The sequence below is a fragment of the Lygodium microphyllum genome, unplaced genomic scaffold (genome assembly GCF_053477565.2).
Source record: "Lygodium microphyllum isolate KBCC unplaced genomic scaffold, Lygodium_microphyllum_v1.1.10 scaffold_154, whole genome shotgun sequence".
Taxonomy (NCBI): domain Eukaryota; kingdom Viridiplantae; phylum Streptophyta; class Polypodiopsida; order Schizaeales; family Lygodiaceae; genus Lygodium; species Lygodium microphyllum.
The window spans coordinates 90,260-115,507 of NW_028229637.1; the positions used below are offsets into that span (position 1 = coordinate 90,260).

At 45.3% G+C, this 25,248-nt stretch overlaps 1 protein-coding gene across 1 annotated transcript in view; it reads left to right on the forward strand.

Annotated features, from left to right (window-relative positions):
* LOC148008376 (histone acetyltransferase GCN5-like) overlaps positions 1 to 25,248 on the forward strand; it is an 81,635-nt gene that overhangs the window by 43,462 nt on the left and 12,925 nt on the right. Inside the window, exons 5-6 of the mRNA XM_087674266.1 lie at positions 4,997 to 5,065; positions 6,707 to 6,895. Of these exons, the coding sequence (XP_087530392.1) occupies positions 4,997 to 5,065; positions 6,707 to 6,895 (258 nt within the window). The remainder of the gene's footprint in view (positions 1 to 4,996; positions 5,066 to 6,706; positions 6,896 to 25,248) is intronic.

A 25,248-nucleotide genomic window follows, 5' to 3' on the forward strand; every position in this document is an offset into this window, starting at 1 on the left:
GCACGCGCCATAGAGAGTAGAGATGATGTTGAGTAGAGAAATTGTGTCATGACAAATAAGAGATGATCATATGATGAGACTGAAATAGAGGCAATCCAATGAAGAAGAGAAAAGAAACATAACCTTGTCATGTTAGCAATCACATTGTTAAATTACACCAGTTGGTAGTTGGACCCAATTGTCTTGTTCCCTTCGTCAAATATTGTCACACCACAAGCCACGTTCATCACATTTCGCATTGGTGACATCACATTGTGATGAAGACAAAAGTGACATCACACTCTTTTATTGACGTTGCTTGTGATGTTTTCATCATGGGGACAATCTCGTGATTTTTCCTTTGTTGCTGTTGCATTCTTCATGTGCTCTAGCTTCTTTTTGGTTTTCTCTTACTTGTGCCTACTTATCACTGTAGCCTCTAGGTAGTTATCCTCTTCATTATGGATACTTCTCTTTCGTCTGCTCTAGCTTGTTGCCTCTCTTTCTCTTTATTTAAATTTCTCCCTCCTCTTCTCCTTTCCTCTCTCTTTTTTTTTCGTAAAAAGTAATTGTATTAATTACGAAAAAAGGTACAAGTTTACATGATTACAAGATACACGATGGCTCTAAGGCATCGAGTTACAAAAGTCATGGCAAAGACGTAGAGGAAATTGCCATATGTCAGGGAAGTAAGTCCTCCCGAGGGAGTAAGTCAGAGTGGTGAATGAGATCTATGTGCCAATGTAGGAGATCTTTAAGCCTCGCAGTATGTCCGGGAACATTAGAGGTTGAATAAAAAAGAAAGGCATTCTGAGTGGTCCAATTGTGCCAGCAGCCCCAGTATCTAAGAAAGTGAAACAAGATCTTCATATGCGAGTGTGTCCGTGTGGGGTATTTGGGCCGTACAAAAACCCCAATCAAAATGGCTTAGTGAGAAACCAACCACTGCTCGCCAAACCGCTGACAAGAGTGACCAGATATTCTTAGCGAGAGGGCAAGAAATAAATCGATGACGGGCCGATTCCACACTGGCGGTGCAAAATAAACAATTGCCATTAGAGATTCGATGCTTGGAAAGGGCTGAAGCAAGAGGAAGACCACCAATCATCACCCTCCAAAGAAAGACCTTGCATTTGAAAGGTGTCTTGTTCAACCAACCCTCCATCACAGTTGCCTTTCACCATGACTGATATTTACGCAATCCCCATACAATATTAGCTTTAGTAACCAGCCATTGATGATATTTAATCAGAAGATGATACACCTGGTTAGCTGAGGCCTTTTCCAAATTCAACCGACCTGCAAGTCCCAGTCCTGCCAAGGATCCAAAGCAAGGGCAAGAAACGGTTGTCTGCTCTGGAGCATTAGCAAAAGCTGTTTCTATAAATCACAGTATCCACGAGGGGTTCTGAAAAGCCTCTTAGCTGCAGGAAACGATATCAACACATTGCAAATGGCAAGGGTGGCATCTGCACAACTGAAGTCAAGCCCAAACGTGCCATGCGGTTAAATTTTGGTCTGAGCTCATATTTGCCTTCCCAAGAAAGTAATCGTGAGGCTGCCAACAATTCCAGTTGAAAAGAGTTAGTATGTAAGCGGTCCTTCGTTGGATGCCATCGAGCCTTCTGGAGAACCAATTTCCGAGAGCATACCAAATGAGCAAGTAGGAATGAGGAAGGACTAGAAAACCGAGAGTCTGCATTAAGAACATGCCACCAGGAGTTCCGAATTTGAGTATTACCATGCACAAGCCCGTGATCCTCAAGAAAATAACAGGCTATAACGACCCACGGGTGATGATCCAAGCACATGGCACGAAAAAGAGACCAACGAAGTGCCAGCATATGAGTTTCGGCATCCAAAATAGCTCCACCACCTATGCATTTGGGGGTACATGCATGCGACCAAGAAATCCATGAAATGCTCGCATGCAAGGAGTCCTTCCATAACATGAAACGAATGTACTGAGTAGTAAGAGCATTCAAAGTAGTAGTAGTCCAAGGCAGCAATGGCAAGAAATATATAAGCATTGGCAACATAATTGTCTGAGCCACTTTAAGGTGAACATGGAAGGGCCAAGCCTACGACTTCCAATACAGAAACTTGGCTGCCAGTTTTTGTGAAATCCACTATAGTAGTTGCTTTGGCCAAACATCAACTCCCAAAGGGTACCCAAGATGCCTGGCAATGGAACCACGGGGAACAACCAGTCCTTGCCAGCCCAATGACTGTAAATTTGACTCCGTGCAACTGAGAATGGCTGATTTGAAAGGATTGATATGAAGACCAGACACCTGACCAAAGCGCGTCCAAACATCTAATGCTTTGCGAAGATTATCCTTGTCTGCACGCAAAATCATAAAGTTGTCATCAGCCAAAGATTGACTAATGAAGTGCTGTCCAAAAGAAAGAGACAATCCAGTCAACTGAGTCGAAACTGCCATAGAAGATAACATCGAAAGAACTGGATGAGTCACAAGGGCAAAGAAGAGAGGACTCAAAGGGCAACCCTGTCTCACAGAGCGTGCAAGGACAAATGGCTCGGTAACATTGCTATTTAGCATAACTCGCGAAGAAGCCGCATCACTAATGGTATAGATTAAGCGGGACATCCGAGTACCAAAGCCCATAGTAGACATAAGTTCTGCAATGAAAGACTAGTCTAAATAATCAAAAGCCTTTTCCAGGTCCAATTGAATCAATACCACTTCCTGATTAGAGTGCTTTGCATAGTCAATAGCCATTTGCACATTTAAGATATTATGCAAAATGTTTCGGCCCTTAATGAAACCATATTGAAGAGGATGCATAATGGCTAGAATATGCTTGTGGAGCCGATTCGGCATCACTTTGGAAAAAATTTTATACATCGAATCCATTAAAGAAATTGGTCTCCAATGTTTCAACATTGACGGCGAAGGAACTTTTGGAAGCAGTTTGATAAGACCTTCTTTCCATGAGGAAGGCGTGAACCCCGTTTCCCAAACCTGCTGAAACATAGTCGTCAATGGTTTCACCAGTTGAGTAGCAAAAACTCTCTCTCTCTCTCTCTCTCTCTCTCTCTCTCTCTCGGGCATGAGGAGACATGAGGTGAGTCACCCAGGATTAGCCACTACCCAGGGGAGAGGAGATATATGAGCGATGGAAGCAGATGGAGAGACTACTAGTATTGATGATTTCACAGATGATTCGGAGTAAGGCCTCAAAGCAACAGAGTTCGGAGCACCACCCATAGTGACGGAGGCCCTTTTCCACACAATGACTTTCTTGCATAGGCTATGAAACTTGCCAATGCACAAGTTTTCTTGGCTTGCACTAGAGTTATCTAGATAGCTAGCATTATAGGGAGATACCAAGTTTTGGTATGCTCGGACTGCGACATGGTTATGAATACACATGGATCACCTCTCACTAGTACAGTATATATCTTGGATTGCTCTCACTTGGAGCTCAGTTGACAGGAGCTGAACCACATCATCAAGATGGACATTATTCAAATACACATAGCTAGGACATGGGTGACACCTATCAAGGATCTGGGGACGAAGATGGCTTTCTATCAGAAGCATTTTCTACACTTATCCTTTGATGGTTTTGTTATTTGCCTGAGACACAAGGATGCACACTTTTCTCACGGTGTACAATGCACCATTGGATAGCTCCATGCATCCTCATACCGACTACGAATCAAGACAGGTAGATACAACACAAGCTCTCCTCCCCCGGAGGAGAGGATTTACCGACTGTGTCAGCTCAAGTCAAAGATAGAGGAGCACTACTTATGGAGATGTCTATGGTATTATGAGATCAAAGGGCACTTCCATTGCCTGTTTAAAGAGAGATTTGGGCTACTATCCAAGGTGATGGATTTTCCGAATTAGGGATGTCTCAAGCTCTTCTTACTGGAGCTACAACATCACAGAGAGCATCTTTTATAGACCCAAGGTAGAGGCATGGAGCCACACACTAGCATACACTCATAAGAGTTCTACAAAACATTGACTACTCCCTCCACTTTTATAGACCCAAGGTAGAGGCATGGAGCCACACACTAGCATACACTCATAAGAGTTCTACAGAACATTGACTACTCCCTCCACTATAGAGCCCTCATTTGATAGTTTGGTGGCTCCAGCAGAGAGAACCACCCTAGAAATGTCCACACCCTGAAAGGAGGCACCATTTGTAGATATAGAGAATGCTACATCATTGGGGGAGCATACCTCACTGCTTCAGCTTCTCTATGCTAGGTAGACCCACGAGAGATATCTTGGATGATAGTTCCTCTTAAGGAGTTCCACATCGTATCTGGCTTAGAGATTATTTTGTACTTATCAACTATGTATTGTTTATTGTTTATTTTCCATATAGTTAGTCATAGGATTAGATGAACTATTTTGGGACTTGGTAAAATTCCTTGACTTTTTAGATGTAACATTCTGGTCTCATAGGCTGATTTAGCCTTTTGTAGACGTTAATATAACTTTCTTTCTTTCTTTCTCTCTAATTTCACTTAAAAAAAATTATATTATGTATGTTCTAATGCCGTCTTGGTCCTCCATGCCCCCTCGCCTCCCCCACTTTTGGCCATCCTTGTCACGGTCATCATCTCTTTCACTTGTGATTATTGTGTTCCACACTCATCAATCTTGCCATATCTAGCAGATGTAAGCTTTTTTTGTTGTTGTTTACTGTTCCTAGCAATATGTTTTGGCTTTCTTTTTTTCAAGGCATGCTTTATTGATTCTACTTGGGATTTATATGAGCTCCTTGTGCTTTAGATTTATATATCTTTTTACTCATAGTTCAATTTGGCCTCTTGCAGACTTCAATACACTTCTTTCTTCTTTCTTTTTTCTCTTTGTCCCCATGTTTAAAGACACCCTTCAAAAAAGGTCATGTAGTGTCTTTTGTATTTGCTATTCTTCTGGTTCCTTTATCATTGCTTGAAACTACCTTACAAGTAGACACAATGGGTTTCATTGGTGTGACTTATTTTGATATGTTTATGATGCAGGCAATAGATGAAAAGATTAGAGAACTATCAAACTGTCATGTTGTATATCCGGGACTTGATATTCCTAAGGTGGGTTTTCATGCACATGTGCATACTTTAACTTGCTTTTTAAAAGCTTCAAATTTTGGAAGTCCTTTAATCAAAATTTTGTGTGTGTGCGTGTGTATACACGTAAAGGGATTGTGTTCAAGATGTTTGAGTGAAAACTATGTGTATCAGCAAAGTTACAGTTATCATGAAGAGATTGGTGTGAAATGTGTCATTTAAATATGAACATTAGAAGTTTGGTTAGTAAGAAAAGTGATTTAGTTTTTATTGAGACTGTCCAAATTTCAAAATACCCATGTCTAAAAGTTTGTGTTAATTGAGACAAAGCGTCTGTGCTCATAGTAGCAAAGATCCGTGTTTCTTTGGTTTAGAAACCTTGAAACCTTTCTAAAAGTAAGAAATGTTTACAAGAGTTTAAAAATGTGTGGTTTTTCTTTGTCTTTTTGAAGTGAAGTATGACTTCATTGAAATGCTGTGTGATGCTGGGGGGACTCCTTCTATTGCTCTATACATGCATGGGCAACAGTTTGCTTCAGCCTATCTTCTTCTAAGCTGCAGCCTTCATCTTCCATTCTGCTTTCTCCTCTCTCTTCTTGGCTCTCCTGTAAGTTCTTCACTCTTCATTCCTATGTTTACCCTCTTTTTCCCTCTTGTGCTCTCTCTTAAATCTCTTTTTCCTTCACTTTCTTCTTCTATGAGCTCTCATTCCCGCTTGACCCATTCCACATTCCACGTGATGTTCTGGAATGAGAATGGTGATGTTGTAGGTTGGCCCATTCTGCATTGCACATGGGCTATGTGTCATGTTCATTTCAATTTTCTTTGTGTGATATGTATGAATCATGATGTCTGTGGTCTGAATCATGCTATAGCTTGTCTAAAGACTAAACTTTGACTCATATATTATCACTTATGCTCAATTGGAATTTTTGTGTTTAAGAGAAAGTTCCATTGAGGTTTAAATCCTCTTCCCTAGTCTAAAATTGTAATCAAACCCTTTATAAGAAAGCATGTACTTCTTATTTTACCCCCTCTTGAAAGAAACTTATGAAGCACATTTCTGATGTTTTTAGCTGCCACATCTGTAGTGTTTATGCATCAATCTCAGTGTTTTACCCTAACCTTTGCACAACCAATAAACAATGTAAGTTCAGACCTGCACTGTTGCATCAACAAAGTAATATTCAATTCATGCTTGAAACCAAGGGGGCAGGCGGAGAGAGAGAGAGGTGCCACTTCCCTGCCGTCGTGTGGACCTGCACGAGACAGAGAGAGTACTGTCCGCTGCTCGTTGTTTTGCTCCACTCAGTTTGTTCGTTGGTGCTCCTGTGTAGGTTGTCAGACAGCTGGCACTGTGGCGCCAATCTCTTGGCACATATCGTTTTTGCACATTGCAGACACAGATTCAGGATGTAGACCAGATTCTGAGCAGGGTGTTTGTACAGTGATGGCGCTCTGCTCTTCTTCTGCTGTGTACAGTGAGAGTGACCTGTTTCTGACCTAGGGTGTATGTATAGACAATGTGTTACTCACAGTTTGACCTTCATATTTGAGCTCCAATCTAGTGGAGATCTGCAGCCATTACTTCAGGCAGTGCTTGTCATGTCTACTATTTTGCGCAGAACTCACAAAGGTTGGGCTTTCATTATGGCTAATGTGCAGGCATCAATTGGTATGGATGTGGCTTTTCTTGACCAGCATATTGGGCATGGGGATGAGAAAGAATCGGTTGGATCAGATGGTGAATCTTTGGCTGAGGATTTTGGTCAGTTGATGGAAGGGGATGAGATGGAAAAACGCCGTAAGATATCAGTTGATGAACGGAGTGTGCTGCGGATTTGCCTCAGCAAGGTATTTTCTTGCTCGTAAGCTGATGAGTCTTTCCAGTTCATGCCTGCCACTGCCAACAATCTTATGTCTGATTATGTTCATGCTAATGAGGGTAAAGCGAGCTCTTTATTGGAAGGGGATCATGTGGTTGCTATCATGGGAACTGACTAATTTTACAGCAGATTGCTGCCTTTCATGAGAGGGCAGCCGCCATCCTTTATTTTACGGGCACGACTGCTTTGATTGCTCAGATTCATGTTTGGCTGCAATCCATGCTTGTGAGTGAGGATGCGTGTCATGATGTTCTTGGGCAAGTGCAAGCTCCTCTCGTGGAAGAGATTTATGATGAACCGAAGTGGTCTTTTGAGGTTCTTTTTCATACTCCGGATGTGTGTGCTTGCATTATGCAATGCATTCCTTTGTTTTTGCATGGTCAGTTGGTCCATATGGTCCCATGGAGGCCTATGGCTGAGTTTCAAGAGTTTCTTAGACAGGCATGCCCAATTTGGGTGGAGGTGGTTAGTGTTCCTGTACATATTTGGAGACTTTTTCCTTTGGTTTTGAGATCCCTCGATGAGATGTTGGTGGAGCCTCATTTGGCCTCCCGTAATAGGAACATGCCTTGTATGCTTTGGGACATTGGGAAACCTCGGCCTACTAAAATTCGTTTTGAGGTCAAATGGGGGACATTTGTTGGACACTACTTTTGATGTGGCCAATTGGGCCATTTTATTTTTGAATGTGATAGTAGCCCCTGAGGATTTGTAGTATTCTTTGGACCTTGACATGGATATGCAAGAGTGTGATCCCTAGCCTTTGACTCAGTAGCAAGATGTTGCTCTTCTTGTGCCTCTTGCCCTGCATGGACATGAAAATGGAAATAAGGATGTTTCCCAAGTTGGTATTGAGCGCGAGTTGCATTCAACTAGTCGAGATCTACCTCCTTAGGATGATTCTTGGGTCACTGTGGTTAGACGCAATGCCCGACAAGAATCTCGTTCCACTCTTATTCACCTATCTCCTCAATCTATTACTCAGACTTTTCAACACAGAGGTAGAGGTTTTTACATGTGAAATCTTAATCTTCGCATGTACCTGCAGTTGGTATGGTTAATAAAAGTGCTTCTCATTTTGCTTTGCGCTTTGATGCCTGTGGGAGGCTTTTGCCCCCTCGGGATATGTTCCATTCTCAGCAAGAGCAATTCCCTTTTTGTGCTTCCATTGCTAGTTTGCAGAGGGCGGATCTTGTGGATGTGATCCGAAGTGAGATGGAGAGATTTCAAGCTGCGAAAGCTATGGATATTAAAGGAAAAGCGGTGATTCAATAGTTCTCTTTCTTTTTGTTTATCATGAGACTTTCTTTATGGAATGTTAAAGGCATTTCTTATGGTAGTAAGCAATATTGGTTGCAGAGAATTGTTTTTGCTAGTAATTGGGATATTTTTTGTGCCGTGGAGCACAAACAACATGCTTTGGCAAGTTCTTCTTATGCATATAAGAATAATACAATGTTTTTTAGTGGACAATTTCCACATAAATCTAGAGTTATGTTGGTTGTTCTATCTTCCTTCCAACCATTCCTTGGTTTCTAAGTATGCTTGTGGCAAATTTTTGATGCTGGAAATCATATATGAGGGAAAGGTTTTGTGGCTGGTGGACATGGATGCTTCTTCTACTACTCGGGAACATTATCAACTTTGGGATGACTTGCTCTGCTTTTCCACAACTCGTCAAGGTTTTGTTAAGGGTGATTTTAATGCATGCGTATTAGCGGATCATGCAACTTCACCTCACTCGGTAATGGATGGTCTTGAGTGTCAGGCTTGGGGTGCATTGATAGTTGTGTCTTTGAAACAAGACAAGTGGACTTGGATGCATCCTTCACAATTTGGATATACTTATTGCTCTCTTCAACATCCAGATACTTGGGCCAGGCTTGATAGGATATACATTTGTCAGAGCGATTCTTTTCTTCTAGCAATGATTGATATGTAGGTGGAGCGACAACATGTCCTGTCAGACTACTATCCTTTGGTTTTCGAATTGACTCATAGGCCGGTTCATGCCAAAGGCTTTGCTTACCCGTTTGCCTTTGCATTTCAATCAATCTTTTCTCTTGCAAAATCAGTTTTTGGAGTGTATCGAGCAATTGATTGCTTCTTTTAGCTTGAGGATTCTATTTGGGGGTATGGAAGCATGGGTTGTTTTTAGGTATAATGCACGTGCGTTGTCCCAGCAATATGGTATTCAACATGCTTCTTCTTTTTGAGCTGAATTGCAGCATTCACAAACTTTGTTGACTCACTCATTCTCTTTGTATTAGTTAGAGGATACTACTGATGATGACTAGGTTGTGTGCCTTGAATGGTTGAAATGTAGAGTTCAATCTCTTCAAGAGGAGGAATGTGTTAAATACAAATTGTTGGCCCGAGCGAAAGCTTTGCATGATCATAACTGTGAATCTCATCAGTTCTTTGCTCGTTTACACTAGAAATACATTCGGGAAAATATTGTGTATTTGTTGGATGAGCAAGGTGATATGGTTACTGAACCTATTTCCATCATTCAAATATGCATCGACTATTATAAAGGAGATTTTTCTGATGTTCTCTTTGCTTATCGATACATTTGTGACTTAGTTAGTAATCATTCTTGAATGGATTGATTTGATGGAGATTGATATCATGGAGGTTGAAGTTGAGGATGTGCTATCCCATTTACCATGTAGGAAAAGCCCTAGTTGGGATGGGCTTCCGAATGGGCTATTTTCAGCCCATGTTGAGTTGCTTAAGGACCCATTAACTCGCTTGTGTCAGCAAGTCCGAAATTCTGGTTTGATGCCTTTATATTGGAAGATTGCAGTGATTCGGTTGTTGCCCAAGGTTCCTTCTCCGACTACTTTGAAACAGTGGAGACCCATTTCTGTTATTGGTTCTTTGTATAAAATCTTTTTTAAAATCATTGCCAATAGATTGCAGAAAGTATTCCTGCACTTGGTTCATCCACATCAATATGGTTTCATTAAGGAATGGAATATCATGCATAACATTTTGAATGTTCAAATGGGGATTGATTATGCCGAAGCCTTTGGCCAGCAAGTTGTTATGCTTTAGCTTGATCTTAAAAAGGCATTTGATCATGTTAGTTGGTCTTTCTTGCCACATCTGATATCTGCCATGAGCTTTGGTCCTTGCATGACTTCTCTTGTTGATACCATAAGTCAGGGTGTTGTGGCACGTTATGTACTTAATGGGGGGAATCGTTGATGAAATTGCCTTGTCTTGTTATATTCAACAAGGCTGTCCTCTTAGTCCTTTTCCATTTACCTTAGTCACTCGCCCAATGCTCTGTTTGTTGGATAAGCTAGTTGATCAAGGCGAGATTATTGGTTTGTCTCTTCCTAGTGGTGCCCAACTTTTGGGTCAATCTTTGGCTGATGATTTCTTTATGTTTCTCAAGGCTGATTGGACTAATGTGAATCGGGCAATGGTTACTTGGAATCTCTTTGCTTTAGCTTTGGGACTTTATATTAATGCTCAAAATCTACATCGATTACTTGTACGGAGAGTGATTTGCAAGCTTTGGGTTAGCAAGGAACTGTGGTTTCTAAAGGAGATATTACTGGACACTTCGGTTATCCTATTGGTGTGGATGTAGCTCCTTCCGCCTTGCTTGATCGGATATCATCCTATATACATGATCGGTTTATGTACTGGAATTATCAAGGCTAGCCTCTTCATATGAGACTTAAAGTTGCTCATTTCTCATTTGATTGCATCCTAGCAAGAGATTTTGCAAAGTTGCCCTGTCTCAACTGTCGACTGCATCGGTTCTCTCTTCCGCTCACCTGCGCTAGCGTCTTCCCTCCCCGGTCGGCTGGTCCGCCCTCTCCCTAACTAACCCTTCGCCCTTCCGCGCTGAGCATTGGCACAACGCTGATTGTGGAGGCAGTCCTCATGGCCCGAGAGATCTTCATGGTTCGACTCACCTCTACGGGTGCAGCTTGTGAGTTAGTGGAGAGCTTGCCCTATGTCTCCACAAAGGGGGTCATCTACATGGTTCCCTGGTATAGCGGCTTTTTACTGGAGTCATTTGCGCCCCACAACAGACTTCTCAGACACCCAGTCACTTTTCTCCTGACTAACCCTTCGCCTGTCCGCGCTGCACATTGGCACAACGCAGATTGTGGAGGCAGTCCTCATGGGCCGAGGGATCTTCATGGTTCGACTCACCTCTGCGGGTGCAGCTCGTGAGTTAGTGGAGAGCTTGCCCTATGCCTCCACAAAGGGGGTCATCTACATGGTTCCCTGGTATAGCGGCTTTACTGTGGAGTCATTTGTGCCCCACAACAGACTTCTCAGACACCCAGCCACTTTACTTTTCCCCGAACTGGCGGTAGAGTACATCCAGTTAGTGGAGGAATTCGGACGACTCTTTGGGAGAGTTCTCCCTACCTCCTTCGCAGATGCAGTGACAACTACAGGAGTCCCAAAGCTACGAGTGGCTGTGAAAGACACAAAGAGTATCCCAAAGTTCCTGGAGATCGAGGCAGGAGGTCATTTCTTTAGGCAGTAGGTCATTGTGACTAGACAGCCAGGGCAATGCCTGTGCTGCCATGACTTTGGGCATCATGCAGCAGATTGTACACGTTTCGGAGCCTAGGGGGCTCCGTCGACAGTCCGGTAGGTGGGCGCTAACGGCTTCACACAGATCAGAGACAACAGAGAGGGCAACGGCAGGGGGGCCACAGCCATCTTCTCAATCGCAGCTCCAAAAGCAAGGAGCAGGAGGACGAGCGACGCCCCCTCGGCAATGCACTCCGCAGCCCCTCCTTGTCCATCCCACCAAGCAAGACCGCAATCCCCCACAGCCACCACCCACGCCACAGACTACCCACCTGAGATTCCACAGTCCCCATACCCTCCCAAGCTCCCCCCACTGACCCTGGCCCACAACACTCCTCTTCTAGGGCCACCAGCCCCCTTTCCGCGCCACTCGCCACGTACCTCCGACCATCCCTCGATCCTCTTGCCCCCCACCACCTTCTACAAAGCACCCCGCTGATCCGCACCCATTTCGGGTGATCCCTTAAAACCCCCCCCCCCCCCCCCCCCGTAGGTGGGCGCTAACGGCTTCACACGGATCAGAGACAACAGAGAGGGCAACGGCAGGGGGGCCACAGCCATCTTCTCAATCGTAGCTCCAAAAGCAAGGAGCAGGAGGACGAGCGACGCCCCCTTGGCAATGCACTCCGCAGCCCCTCCTTGTCCATCCCACCAAGCAAGACCGCAATCCCCCACAGCCACCACCCACGCCACAGACTACCCACCTGAGATTCCACAGTCCCCATACCCTCCCAAGCTCCCCCCACTGACCCTGGCCCACAACACTCCTCTTCTAGGGCCACTAGCCCCCTTTCCGCGCCACTCGCCACGTACCTCCTACCATCCCTCGATCCTCTTGCCTCCCACCACCTCCTACAAAGCACCCCGCTGATCCGCACCCATTTCGGGTGATCCCTTAAAAAACACCCCCCCCCCCCCCCCCCCCCCCCCCCCCCCCCCCCCCCCCCCCCCCCTCCCTCCCACAGGTAGCGATGAGCCACAGACGTCCATATCCTCCTCGCACCAGTAGTGTTTCTCCTCCCATACTACCACTAGCTCATTTGCCCTTGCCATCCGTCACACTTTCCTGAGACAGGCATAGTTGTTCCCACATGAGTTCTTCCGCAGTGGCCCATGGTTCTACTTGAGAGTTGCGGAGCACGGAGAGTTTCCACTAGCTCTAGAGGAGGGAATCTTTGTGGTTCGTAAGTCAAGGAGAGGTAAGGTCCATCTACTAGCACCACTAGATGGACCACACTACACTTTTTTCCTTCAGTCCTCTCACTTAGGGGATTGGACAATGACACAGATTGAGGAGTGGAAGAGTCAGGTGGCGGACCACATCTCCCAGTGGATGGGAGAAGAAGGACTAGCATTGTTTGCACAGCAGTGGCTTGGTTGCATGATGGACATTAACTAGTGGGTTGGAGCCGAGGTACCACACTTGAGCATGATCTTTTGAGCCTCCCCACAGTGGAGAGCTCCAAGGGATATGATCGAGTGGCCCCTAGCATAGGCGGCCCATTTCTACCGGTGTATAGAGTCACAACTCTCAGCATCTATCACCCCTTTGGTTCGACTGAGGGCCATGATCAAGGATTGGAGTTCGCCGTCTAGACTTGTGGCAAAGTGTACTTGCATGCCCCATAGTTTTTCCTCCTCATTAGCAGCCTCCACACCGAACAGATGCCTGTTCAGTCAGTCGCAGGTTTTCCCATGAGCTTACACCTTGCATCCTTGAATGTGAATAGTCTCCACCATAGTGGAGCACGTGGTTCCAAGAAGTTGATTGTTCTGCACTAGCTATAGCCTAACCTTGTCGGACAGATTGACATCTTACTTCTAAAGGAGCATAAGCTTACTCCCACCGAGGCCCAGCGGGTAGAGAAGGTACTCTCGAGCAGCTTGCGCATCTATTGGGAGCACGCCATAGGTGCCCACGGCAGGAGTGGAGGCGTATGCACCTCTATTGGCTCGAGTCTCACCGCTTGTGTACGAGACCACGGGACGACAGTGGCACAGAGGGTTCTATGGATCAGATTGGATATGGGGGACTCGTGCCTTGGAGTCCTCAATGTCTATGCCCCTATGGAGGTTAGGGTACGCAGCAGGTTCTGGGTGGAGATCTCAGATAGACTCCCAGAGGTGGACTCCTGGATCGTTGGAGGAGACTTCAACAACTTGGAAGCTTTGAAGGACCAGTAGGGAAGAGGCAGAAACTACCACAACATGGTTGGGGAGGAGTAGGAGGCATGGAAGGTCTTTCTACTAGTAGTAGGAGAACACCATGCCTCGAAAGAGCCTGCCTTCCATAGGAGGCAGAGGTTGCTGGACTTCTCTTGGAAATACAAGCGTCTAGGTGGAGTCTTGTTGGAGTGGTTGGACATGTTTTATGTGGAGAGTGGGGAGGTTCTCGTGGAGGCCAGATTGGCCAGTTGGCAGGCACCACGTCCGATCATTGCGTGGTTCTCCTCACACTAGATCCCCCAGCATCTGCCCTAGACACAGGATTCTTTCGGATCCCTGACTCCATCTATAGGAGGGAGGAGGTGATGGGACAGATAGAGCAGTTTTGGACCAAGGATTGGGGCAAGAAGGATCGGATCACAAAGAGGTTGTAGAGGGCCTAGCTGAGTTGAGCATAATCTGCCAAGAGGCAGCCATACAGGCTAGGTAGCAAAGCTGGGAGGAGGAGAGAGCACTGCGGCGGGACCTTGCAGCCGCGCAGAGATTATTACAGGAGGCACCACGGGATCCCACCCTCCACGCATAGAAGGTTTGTGTGCGGGCAGCGATTGCTAGCCTAGAGGACAAGCACTCGCAATTCTCTTTCCGCACCTCAGCAGCTTTCTGGGCACGGAAGGGAGATACGATATGCATGGAGTTTTTCCAGGTGCAGTAGTCTCACTTCTCAAGAGAGCAGATACACAACCTTCGAGATTAGTTGGGGAGGACTTGTTCTAGCCCAGACAAGGTGATGAAAATCACCACCAACTACTACAGTCGCTTGTTCTAGTAGGAGACAGCCTCAGCTAGAGAGCAGCGATGTAGACAGCAGGTCTAGGATCACATCCTGTCCCTCGTCTCAGAGGATGGCTCCCTCCTAGCCCCCTTTACAAAGAAGGAACTAGAGGACGCTTTCCATACATAGGACGAACAGAAATGCCTGGGTGAGGATGGCCTCTCTAAGGCCTTCTTCACTACCTACTGGGAAGTGGTGAAGGACCCCCTACTGATAGCCTTCCAGGAGATCTTCACTTCAGGACATATGCTTGGGAGTCTTTTGACAGGCCTTATCAGCCTTCTCCCCAAAGGGAGAGACCGGTTGGAGCTTTCCTAGTGGTTAAACATGTCCTATAAGATACTGATGAAGGTGGAGACCGAGCCCTAGTGGCTAAACAGGTCCTCTTAGCGACGGCTTGGTACATCGCCTCATGTTGGTGCTTCTCCTCATCCTGCGTAGTACAGCTTCGCCGCCTAGTGCGGAACTTCCTTTGGTCAGGGTCAGATGGCTCTAGGGATTCCAGGGCCAAGGTGGTGTGGGTGAGGATCATACAAGATCGGTTAGAGGAAGGGATTGGGATTATAGACCTAGAGTATCAGAGTATTGCCCTCTTGGGCAAGCTAGTTGTTCGCGGCCTCACACCAAGCGCATAGACCTAGTAGGTTTTAGTGCAAGAGGGTCTTCACGATTGTAGACCAAGGCTTGGCGGTGAGTGGAGGTCGTCCTTGAGATGGATCTTCACGTTAGCCTAGATCACCTCCATCCCCCCCCAGATCACCTTTCCTACGCAGCGTACTCCACGTGTGGTAGGGTCTCCGTAAGGCCCTAATCTAAACCTGTGAGGCTGCCAGGAGGACATCAGTCAGTGATCTGGAACCCTAAGGTCAAAGATCTGGAAGGGGCACAGATTGGCGAGTGCCCCCACATCCAGTGGGTCAGGTGGGAGGCTGATGCGGCTCATATCATTAGGGCATGGCGAGAGGTGTACAGGATGGCGGATGAGGATTGCATTGAGATAAGTTTAATCGGATGGCTGGCTTCGGGTTGCAAACAGTCTGTGATGGTGTCATTCTTGGGCAAACTCATCTTTATTCATTTCGGCGCATTCGTTAGTACTTTTGGGTGCCTCATGGCTTTCATGACATTTGGTCACTCTTATAGGAGCAGCTTCTGAGGTACTATCCATTGCGTGCTTTACAGCCCTTGTCTTCTTGGCAGGATTGGATGTTTGTGCTACATGATGATTTCGAGAAAAGTTAACTAATCAGAGATGGGTCATTGAAAAGGCCAACAAAATATGGCATATTGGGGACAACAAAAAGAAGTGGCAGGTAAGATTTCTCTAACTCTAGAAGTCTATGATTCCTTATTAGAGTAAAGTTTGTGAGAGTGGGCAACAGAAGAAGGAACTTGAACACAGAGGAAGAGAGAGACAATCTGCAAGAGAAGAAGAAAAGAAACCTGCACTCAACAAGGAACAAATGCTGAATACAGGAGGATTTATAAGTCCATGCGCCCAGCCCACAACGTCAGTGAGGGCACCAAATCAGACCAATGATGATGGCAGTACCAAAGACGGGAAGACAGAGGAAGATGACGGAGTTGGAGTGTGCACATGCCAAGGAAGAAGGGAAGACTAAATTCTAATTGCCTGCCAAGTGGGAAATGGCTAAAAATAGCCAAAAATTCCAAAAAACTAGCTGACTTGAAATTTGGGCCAAAAATATGGCCAGCCAGAATTTAATGCTAGTGAAAATGCCAGAAAGGCTTAGAAAAATCTTGAAAAGGGTGCACAATGTCCGGCATGTGAGGCAGGCTAAAGAATGCAGAAATTGCCCTAGGAAATGCACTTAAAATCTTGACTGGAGGAGAAAATGCACCGAAATGCAATAAACTAAGTGCTCTAGAATGAGCTACCTCCTGCGTTAAAACAGGTGATGGACAGGTCAGAGCTTCTAGAGTCCTTGTCTGACTCAGATTGAGGCTCACAGGCAAGAGATGACAAGGCATGACAAACATGACTACTAACACCCCCTCTCAGATCTTGGATGTGCCAGAAGGCCAAGGGAGAAATGGATATTGGGGTGACAAGAGAAATGTGAATGTCGATGAAGTCTGTCGATGAAGATTGCCGATGAAGAAGCTCCTCATGATTGTGCAAAACCCCCTTTGAAATACTAGGGGCCAAGAAATCCACAACTGCATCATCGAGATCATCCTCCTCTGAAAGGGAAGGGGGGTACGAGGGAACCACTGAAGGAGAGGGTGGGGGAACTGAAGGAACCTATGGAAAAGAGGGTGCAGAAGCAGGAACGGGTGTAGCAATAGACAATTGCCTCGGAGGACCTTGTATAACAGAAGGGGAATCAAGCCTATAAAGCCCGCTCTCTTGCCAACCTATCCCAATAACAGCCCCTATAGAAGAATTATCGAAACAAACGTCTTGCTCGGTGAAGACAACTTGGGTAAAAAGCCTTGTAAGGCCATAAACTAAGAGGAGTGGAAAGCCAAGGTCTAGAACATAAAGAGCTTGTGAAAGGGAGCTCAACGCACAGTCGGGAAATAAAGGCAAAGTGCCAACACCACAAATAGGCACCGAAACAATGTCACCAATAGTGATTGAACCCTTAGAAGGGCATAGATCTTGCAACAAATCACCTCATGGAGTCACATGACTAGAAGCTCCACTATCAGCCAACCAAGGCCTCAGAAGATGAGGCAACCGTAATAGAAGGCTCCTCCAAGTCAACAATATGAAAGAACACTGACTCATGCGTAATTGTCGGAGTAGAGGTAGAAGGCTTGGATGTTTTAGCTCCATCCGTTGCTCCCGGATGAAGGTGAGGGTACTTCTTCCAACATTTCTTCTCTTGATGTGTTTCCTTCCCACAATATGGGCATCTAGACTTCTGTGAGTCGGAGTTAGAATCTAAAGAACTCACTTGTCTTTTAGCGTGTGACTTCCCTTTCTTTTGCGTCCCCCTCCCGAACCTGCAACAAATGCTTTGGTGAAGGTGGATCCACTTGCTACCTCTTTGGCATGCTCATCATGCTCCAAAACAAGTAGGACAAGCGTCTCCCATAGAAGCTTCTCATGGGTCCTCGATGTAAGAAGGCTAGTGTAGAAGGCATCAAACTAGGGAGATGGCAGCTGAGTCAAAAGAATCATGGCCATATCCTCTGAAGATATCATCCTGCCAAGGGATGCAAGCTCATTTCTCATGTCGTCCAACCTGTTGATATGATCCTTCATGGAAGAAGAATCATCAACATAGAGCATTCGTAATTGCTTCTCGAGAGTAATATGATGGGCAAATGTCTTTTGATGGTACAAAGAAGCAAGCTTTGTCCACACTTCCGCTGCTTTACGCAACTTGCGCACATGCACTAGGACATAATCTTATAAGCTCATATAGAGGAAAAATCGAGCTCTTGAGTTGAGCCAATCCCATAAGGCCGCACAATCCATTGATGTTCCAATGATGGGATCCTCCACTGGACGAGGAATAGGGTGGGTAACAAACTCCCAAAGATCAAACATATCAAGGATACTCTTCATCTTACACGACCAAAGCAAGTAGTTGGAACCATCAAGCCAATTTTCTTTGGGCAAAAAAAGGAATATGGGCACGTGTATAGAGGGCGCCATGGAAGGCATATGAAGGCCCAAAGAACGAGCCTTCTATGAAACATGGAGAGAGCAGGGAGGAGAGGGATCTCATACAAATGAGCTAGGTGACCTTTGATCGTCACATGAACTAGCACGAAAATCTCTCCGTCTCTCAAAGTAAGGAAGGGAGACCTTATCCTTTAGAGTCAGCGAAGAACTGGTGGTAAGACATCTTCGTATATATCTGCAAAACTCCCACAGAAAGTTGTGTTTGGCTATGGACAACCCCAAGATAGGAGGAATTGGCTACAGGATACATAGATCTCGATGTAGAAGGTCCACCTCAGGCAAAAAATAGTGTCGATTGCTCATGAAGGATGCAGAAGCACCAAAACGCTGTTGTGAATGCTGTCACTTGCTCCTCAAAGATTGCTTTTGATTGTAGAAGGTAGTCGCCTAGCCAACAAACAGTCACCTCCACCCAATAGGCTCTTGATGATGATGCTTGAGCACCAGATGCAGTCACTAGCTACTAGTAGCTTGCGTTCTCAGCAAATGCAGATATGGATGGCCTCACGAAGTTTGTGTTGTTGTCAAGTACCATGCTCTTATACCATGTGAGAGTGCGCAATGGAAGAAGGAACTTGAAGACAAAGGAAGAGAGAGACAATCTACAAGAGAAGAAGAAAAGAAACTTGCATTGAACAAGGAACGTATGTTGAATACAAAAGGAGGACTGATTAGTCTTTGCACGCAGCCCACTGCATTAGTGAGGGCACCAAATCGGGCTAATGATAATGGCAGCACCGAAGACGGAGGAAGATGATGGAGTTGGAGTGTGCACTTGCCAAGGAATGAGGGAAGATTATATTCTAATTGACCGCCAAGTGGGAAATGGCTATTAATTGCGAAAAATCTCAAAAACATGACAACTTGAATTTTGGGGCCAAAAATATGGATGACCAGCATTTAATGCTGGTAAAATGCCTAAAAAGCTCCAAATAATCGTGGAAAGGGTGGACAATGTTCGAAGGTGAGGCAGGTTGAAGAATGCAGAAACTGCCCCAGGAAATGCACATAAAATCGCGATTGGAGAAGGAAATGCAATCAATCGAGTGCTCTAGAATAAGCTACCTTCTCTGTCAAAAGAAGTGATAGACAAGTCACAGCTCCTAAAGTTCTCGTCTGACTTAGACTGAGGCTCACAGGGAGGAGACAAGGCATGACAAACATGACTGCTAATAAAGTTTTCATATGGAGGTTGGTTATTGGGGGTCTTTCGACTGGGATTGTTTTGCGTGCTTGCATGGTTGTGTATTTTGCACTACATGTGATGAGACATTGCTTCTTCTCTTCGTCTCTAGCCCTATTGCCCAATAGATTTTGAGTTTCGTTTCTTGCATGTGGTTCTTAGTGACTCAGCAGCGGATGTCAGCTCGTTTGTGGATTATGGGAAGGATGCCTTCTATGTTCGCCTTGCATCAAATCATTCCTCCCTTTTCCATTTCCTTAGTTGGATAGCTCTGTGGCATATTTGATGTGCTCGAAATGCCTTCATTTTTTACTCTACCTCCAGTATCCATGGTCATGTGGCCCATGTTTGTGGTTTATCGTTATGGCATATCTCCTCTATAGTTTCAGTTGATCTAGTTCTTCTTGACATTGCTACTCGTTGGTTGGATATTGTTTGTTTCACTCCAGCTGTCCTTTTTGTGTGATATTTGTGTGTTATGGTCTTAGAGGCCTTTCGGCTTGGTTTCTATTTGTTTTATGTTTTTCTTGGCTGACCTAATGACTTGATGTAAATATTGCCATTTAATTTAATTATCTTCACGAGAGAGAGAGAGAGAGAGAGAGAGAGAGAGAGAGAGAGAGAGAGAGAGAATATATGAGAGAGTGGAGAGAGAACGATGGAGAAAGCCGAAGGTTGCTGTCGCCTATGCACGGTCTCCTAGCGTCGCCTGTCTGTTCTGCGAGTCCCTGTCGTCGTGAGGACCTCCCTATCGTTGCGTGGACCTATGTGGTCTATTGGAAAGACCTGCGACTTCAGGCACTGATCTCCAGCCCCGTAACATTCGGCCATGCTGCAGACGTCCTCCACATTTGACCGTCCTCGTGCTCGTGCTCGCTCAGATCCGGAGAGGAGCCTCGCTGCAGTGACCTCCTCGCCTGCTACTGTCATTGCCGAATAAAAGGTGCGCCTGATCTAATTGATCACGTGTTGCTGTGCTTTTGCTTGGTACAGCCTTCTGCAAGCCCTGCCCCTGCACGCCTGTCCTCTGTTGCAACAATTTCTGCTATGGGATCAAAGTTTCGTTTGGAGCCCACATCTGCTCCTCAGGCACAATCCTTGCGTAGGAGAAGGGACAGCTCTGCCTCGCCTCGGCGGGGTCAGCCTTCATGCACCCATGTAGTAACTGACCTGTTGTCCAAGCAATCAACTGCGCATCCTCTGAGTGCCCTTATCCAGGGCCTGTGGACTAGACATTATTACACGTGCAATCTGCCTCTGTGCACTGACAAAGAGAGCAGACCTGCCCCTGTACAGTGAAACAGTGTGCGAGAGAGCGAGAGAGAATTTTGTGTTCAGAATCTGGTTCTGCTATGGCAAATGTGCAAGAATCGAATGGCATCCATATGGCCTTTCTCAATCAGCAGATTGGGCAAGGGAATGACAGACTTTGCCGATCTAGATGGTGATTCCTCGGCTGATGAACTCGGGCCGTTGCAGGATAGTGAAGAGATGCAAAAACGTCATAGGATGACGGAACCGGTCTTGGGCCTGAATTCGTCTCAGCTAGAGGTTCATGTTTTGTGTTCACAGCCGGATGGATCTTTACAATTCATGTTGGTCACTGCCAATCATCTTATGTTAGATTATGTCCATTGTAATGAGGATAAAGCTAACGCAATACCGGATGGGAATCGAGTAGCTGCAGTCATAGGAACCGACCTGGTTTTACAACAGATAGCTACTTTCCATGAGGGGGCAATCATATTTTATTTTACTGGAAGGACTAATTTGATCACCAGAATTCGTGCTTGGCTGCAGTCTATGCTTCAATTTTGAACAGTGCTGCGAAGATGTTTTAGGGCGTATGTAGGTTCCCCTTGTGGAAGAGATTTATGATGGCCCAAAGGGGTTTTTTGAGGTTCTTTTTCGCTCTACAGGAGTACGGGCTCCGTTTATGCAACGCATTCCTTTGTTTATGGATGGGCAACTAGTTCATGTGCTCTCTTGGAGGCCCATGGCCGAGTTTCAGGAGGTCTTGAGACAGGCATGTCCAATTTGGGTAGAGGTGGTGGATTTCCTTGCGCATCTTTGGCGTCTCCTCCCTTTGGTTTTGAGAACCATTGGGGAGGTTTTGGTGGAAGAACCCCGACTCACTTCCCGCAATCGGAATAGGGCATGTATGCTTTGGAATACAGGAAAACCTCGCCCGACGAAGATTCGTTTTGAGGTTCTATGGTTACAAACATTGGTGTATTAGTTGAAATGGGGTACTTTTGCAGTTCACTATTTCAGATGTGGCGAGTTGGGCCATTTCATTTCGGAATGTGACAAAAATATGGAGGTAGGGAATTGCCCTATAGACCCAGATATGGAAATGCAAGACCACCTCCCTCAGCAGACGAATCAAAATCCCGTGGCGGATTTTGAGCAGTTTTCCCAACATGCTCGCAATGAAGGCAAGAAGGACATTTCTCATGGTGATGGGGAATGTGCTTCACTTGCGGGTGGGCAGAATTTGCCTCTTCAGGAGGATTCTTGGGTCACTGTGGTTCATCGTAATGCAAGACAAGATTCTCACTCCACTCTTGTCCATCCTCCGTCGCCCCCAATCACTCTTGTCCATCCTCCGTCGCCCCCAATCACTCAAACCTTTCAACGTAGAGGAAGGGGGTTTTATATGAAACCCCAATCTTCGCATGCTCCGGCAGTAGAAGATAAAAGGCCTTTTGATTCTGCTCTGCGCTTCAATGTGCATGGGAGGCTTGTGCCCCCTCGGGATGTTTTTTGCTCCCCGCAACAGCACTTCCCTTCCCATGCTTCCATTGCCGGCTTGCAGAGGGCAGATCTTGTTGATGTTATTCGAGGTGAAATGGAGAGATTCTAGGCTGCCAAGGCTATTGATGTAAAAGGGAAAGGGAAAGCTGCGGCTCAGTAATTCTTCTCATCTGTGATTCCTCATGAAAATTGCTTTGTGGAATGTAAAAGGTATTTCTTCAGGCAAAAAGCAGTATCGATTGTGGAAAGTGGTGCTAGTTGGAAAATGGAATGTTTTTTGTGCTGTGGAGCATAAACAGCACGCTTTGGCCGGATCTTCATATGTATATAAGGATTATGCAGTTTTCTTTAGTGGTCGTCCTCGCTCAGATCGGGAGTTATGTTGGCTGTCAAATTCTCCCTATAACCATTATTGGTGTCTTAGGACCCTCGTGGCCGATTTTTTATTCTTGAAATCATTAATGAGGGTGAGGTTTTGTGGATAGTGGGTGTATATGCTCCTTCTAATGCAAGGAAACGTCGTCAGCTTTGGGAAGACCTGCAATGCCTTGCCATGGCTCGTCAAGGTTTTATTATGGGCGATTTTAATGCATGTGTTTCTGCAAATTTGGCAACCTCTCCGCATTCAGTTATGGATGGCCCTAAGAGACAGGCTTGGGACGCTCTTGGAGTGGCATCTTTGAAATAGACATGTGGTCGTGGATGCATCCATCACAAGCTGGATACACTTACTGTTCTTTTCAGCATCTAAATACTTGGGCCAAATCGGATAAGATATGTATCTGTCAAAATGACTCTTTTCTTCCTGCAGTCATCGATATGCGCATGGAACAACATGTTTTGTCAAATCATTACCCTTTCGTCCTAGAAATGAGCCACAGACCTGTTGATGCATTTAAGGCTCTCCTAGCCCACTTGCCACTTCGGTTAAATCAATCTTTTTTGCAGCAAAATCAGTTTTTGGAAGGCGTTCAGCAATTGATAGTCTCTTTTAGCTCAAGGGTTCTATCTATAAGGATGGAAGCATGGGCAGTCTTTAGGGATAATGCGTGTGCGTTATCCCAACAATATGGTATTCAGCATGCTTCCTCATTTCGAGCTGAATTGCAGCATGCTCAATCTTTATTAGCTCATTCCTTGTCTCTGTGTCAAACTGGGGATTTCAATGATGGCTTGCTCACATGCATTGAATGGCTCAAAGGCGGGATCCAATCTCTTCAAGAAGAGGAATATGCAAAATTCAAACTGTTGTCCAGAGCTGAAGCTTTATATGATAATAACTGTCAAACTCATCAATTTTTTGCTCGTCCACATCAGAAATATGCCCGGGAAAATATTGTGCGCTTAAAGGATGGGCAAGGTGATATGGTGACCAATCTTGCCTCTATTATTAAGATGACTATTGACTTTTATAGGGCCCTGTTGGGTCCGCAAGAGATTCTTTCCGATGCTATTCTCTCTACTCGAACATGTATTTGTGACTTGGTTAGTAATCAGGTCAAACCAAAATTGGTTAATTTAATGGAGGCTGATATTTCTGAAGGTGAAGTGGAAGAAGTGTTGTTTTCCGCCCATGCGCAGTTGCTTAAGGACCCATTGACTCACTTGCGTCAGCAGGTGTGGAACTCTGGTATGATGCCTTCGGATTGGAAGATTGCTGTCATCAAGTTGTTGCCCAAGGTTCCTTCTCCGACCTCTTTGAAACAATGGAGACCCATTTTTGTTATGGGATCGCTATATAAAAGCTTCTCTAAAATTATTGCCAACAAATTGCAGAAAGTTTTTCTGCATCTCATTCATCCACGTCAATATGGTTTTATTAAAGGTCGGAATATAATGCACAACATTTTGAATGTTCAGCTCGGAATTGATTATGCCAAAGCTTCTAGCCAGCACGTTGTTATGCTTCAGCTGGATATTGAGAAGGTATTTGATCATGTCAACTGGTCTTTTTTGCGGCAATTGATGTCTACAATGGGTTTTGGGCCCCGTATGGATTTTTTAGTTGATACCATTAGTCAGGGTGTTGTGGCCCGTATTGCTCGTAATGGAGGGATTACAGAGGAAATTGCCTTGTCTTGGTCCCTTTGGCAAGGCTATCCTCTTAGCCCTTTGCTGTTTGCTTTGGTAACTCACCCCATGCTCTCATTATTGGATAAGATGGCAGTTGAAGGTGAGTTAGTTTGCCTATCTCTTCCTAGCGGTGACCAACTGGTGGGCAATCTTTGGCAGATGATTCTTTTATGTTCCTTAAGGCAGATCGTATTAATGTTAATCGGACAATGGTGGCCTGGAATCTTTTTGCTTTGGTATCCGGTCTTCACATTAATACTCAGAAATCCACCCTTCTCTCTCGTACGGAGGATGATCTACAGGCCTTGGGCTGGAATGGAATTGTGATCACAAGGGATAATATAACCAGACACTCGGGATATTCTATTGGTGTGGAGGTTGCTCCTTTGCCTTGCTGGATTGGATGGCCTCTCGAATTCATGACAGGTTCAGGTATTGGAAATCTCAGAGTTGGCCACTACATGTTAGACTAAAAGTGGCTCAATGCATTATGATCAGTATGATCTCATTCTTTTTGCCATTGCTTCCTTGGACTAAGAAGTCCATTTTGGATTTGGTTCAGCCTATCAGATTTATGCTTTAGAAAAAGAAAGGCAATCGTTTGGGGCAGGTATGGATCTCATGGCAGCATGTGACCACTCCGAAAAGGATGGGGGGTACAACTTTGCTAGATGTTAATTTGCATATGGCCGCTTTGAGACTATCCCTGTTGCAGAGTCTATGTATTCAGTGTCATCCTTGGTCAGATATTGCCAAATTCTTCATAGAAAAGATTGGCATCTCTCATGGTAGCATGGTTATTTATGCTTCCTGGTGGCATGTGCTTAATTCTACGAGGCCTTTGAAGGTCTCCCAGTCTTCTCTTCTTTCTCACTTGATAGCTTCCTGGCAGGAGATGCTTCGTTTTGCAGTTTGGCGTCCCCCGGATATTCGTAAAGAGGAAAACTCGCTACAAGGAGGAATACTAGCTTTCTCAAGGTTATTGGATTGGCCACAAAAAGATTTGCAGCGAGACAAGTTCAATCGGAAAGCTAGGTTGGGTTTGAAGATAGTCAGTGATGGGTTAGTCCTAGG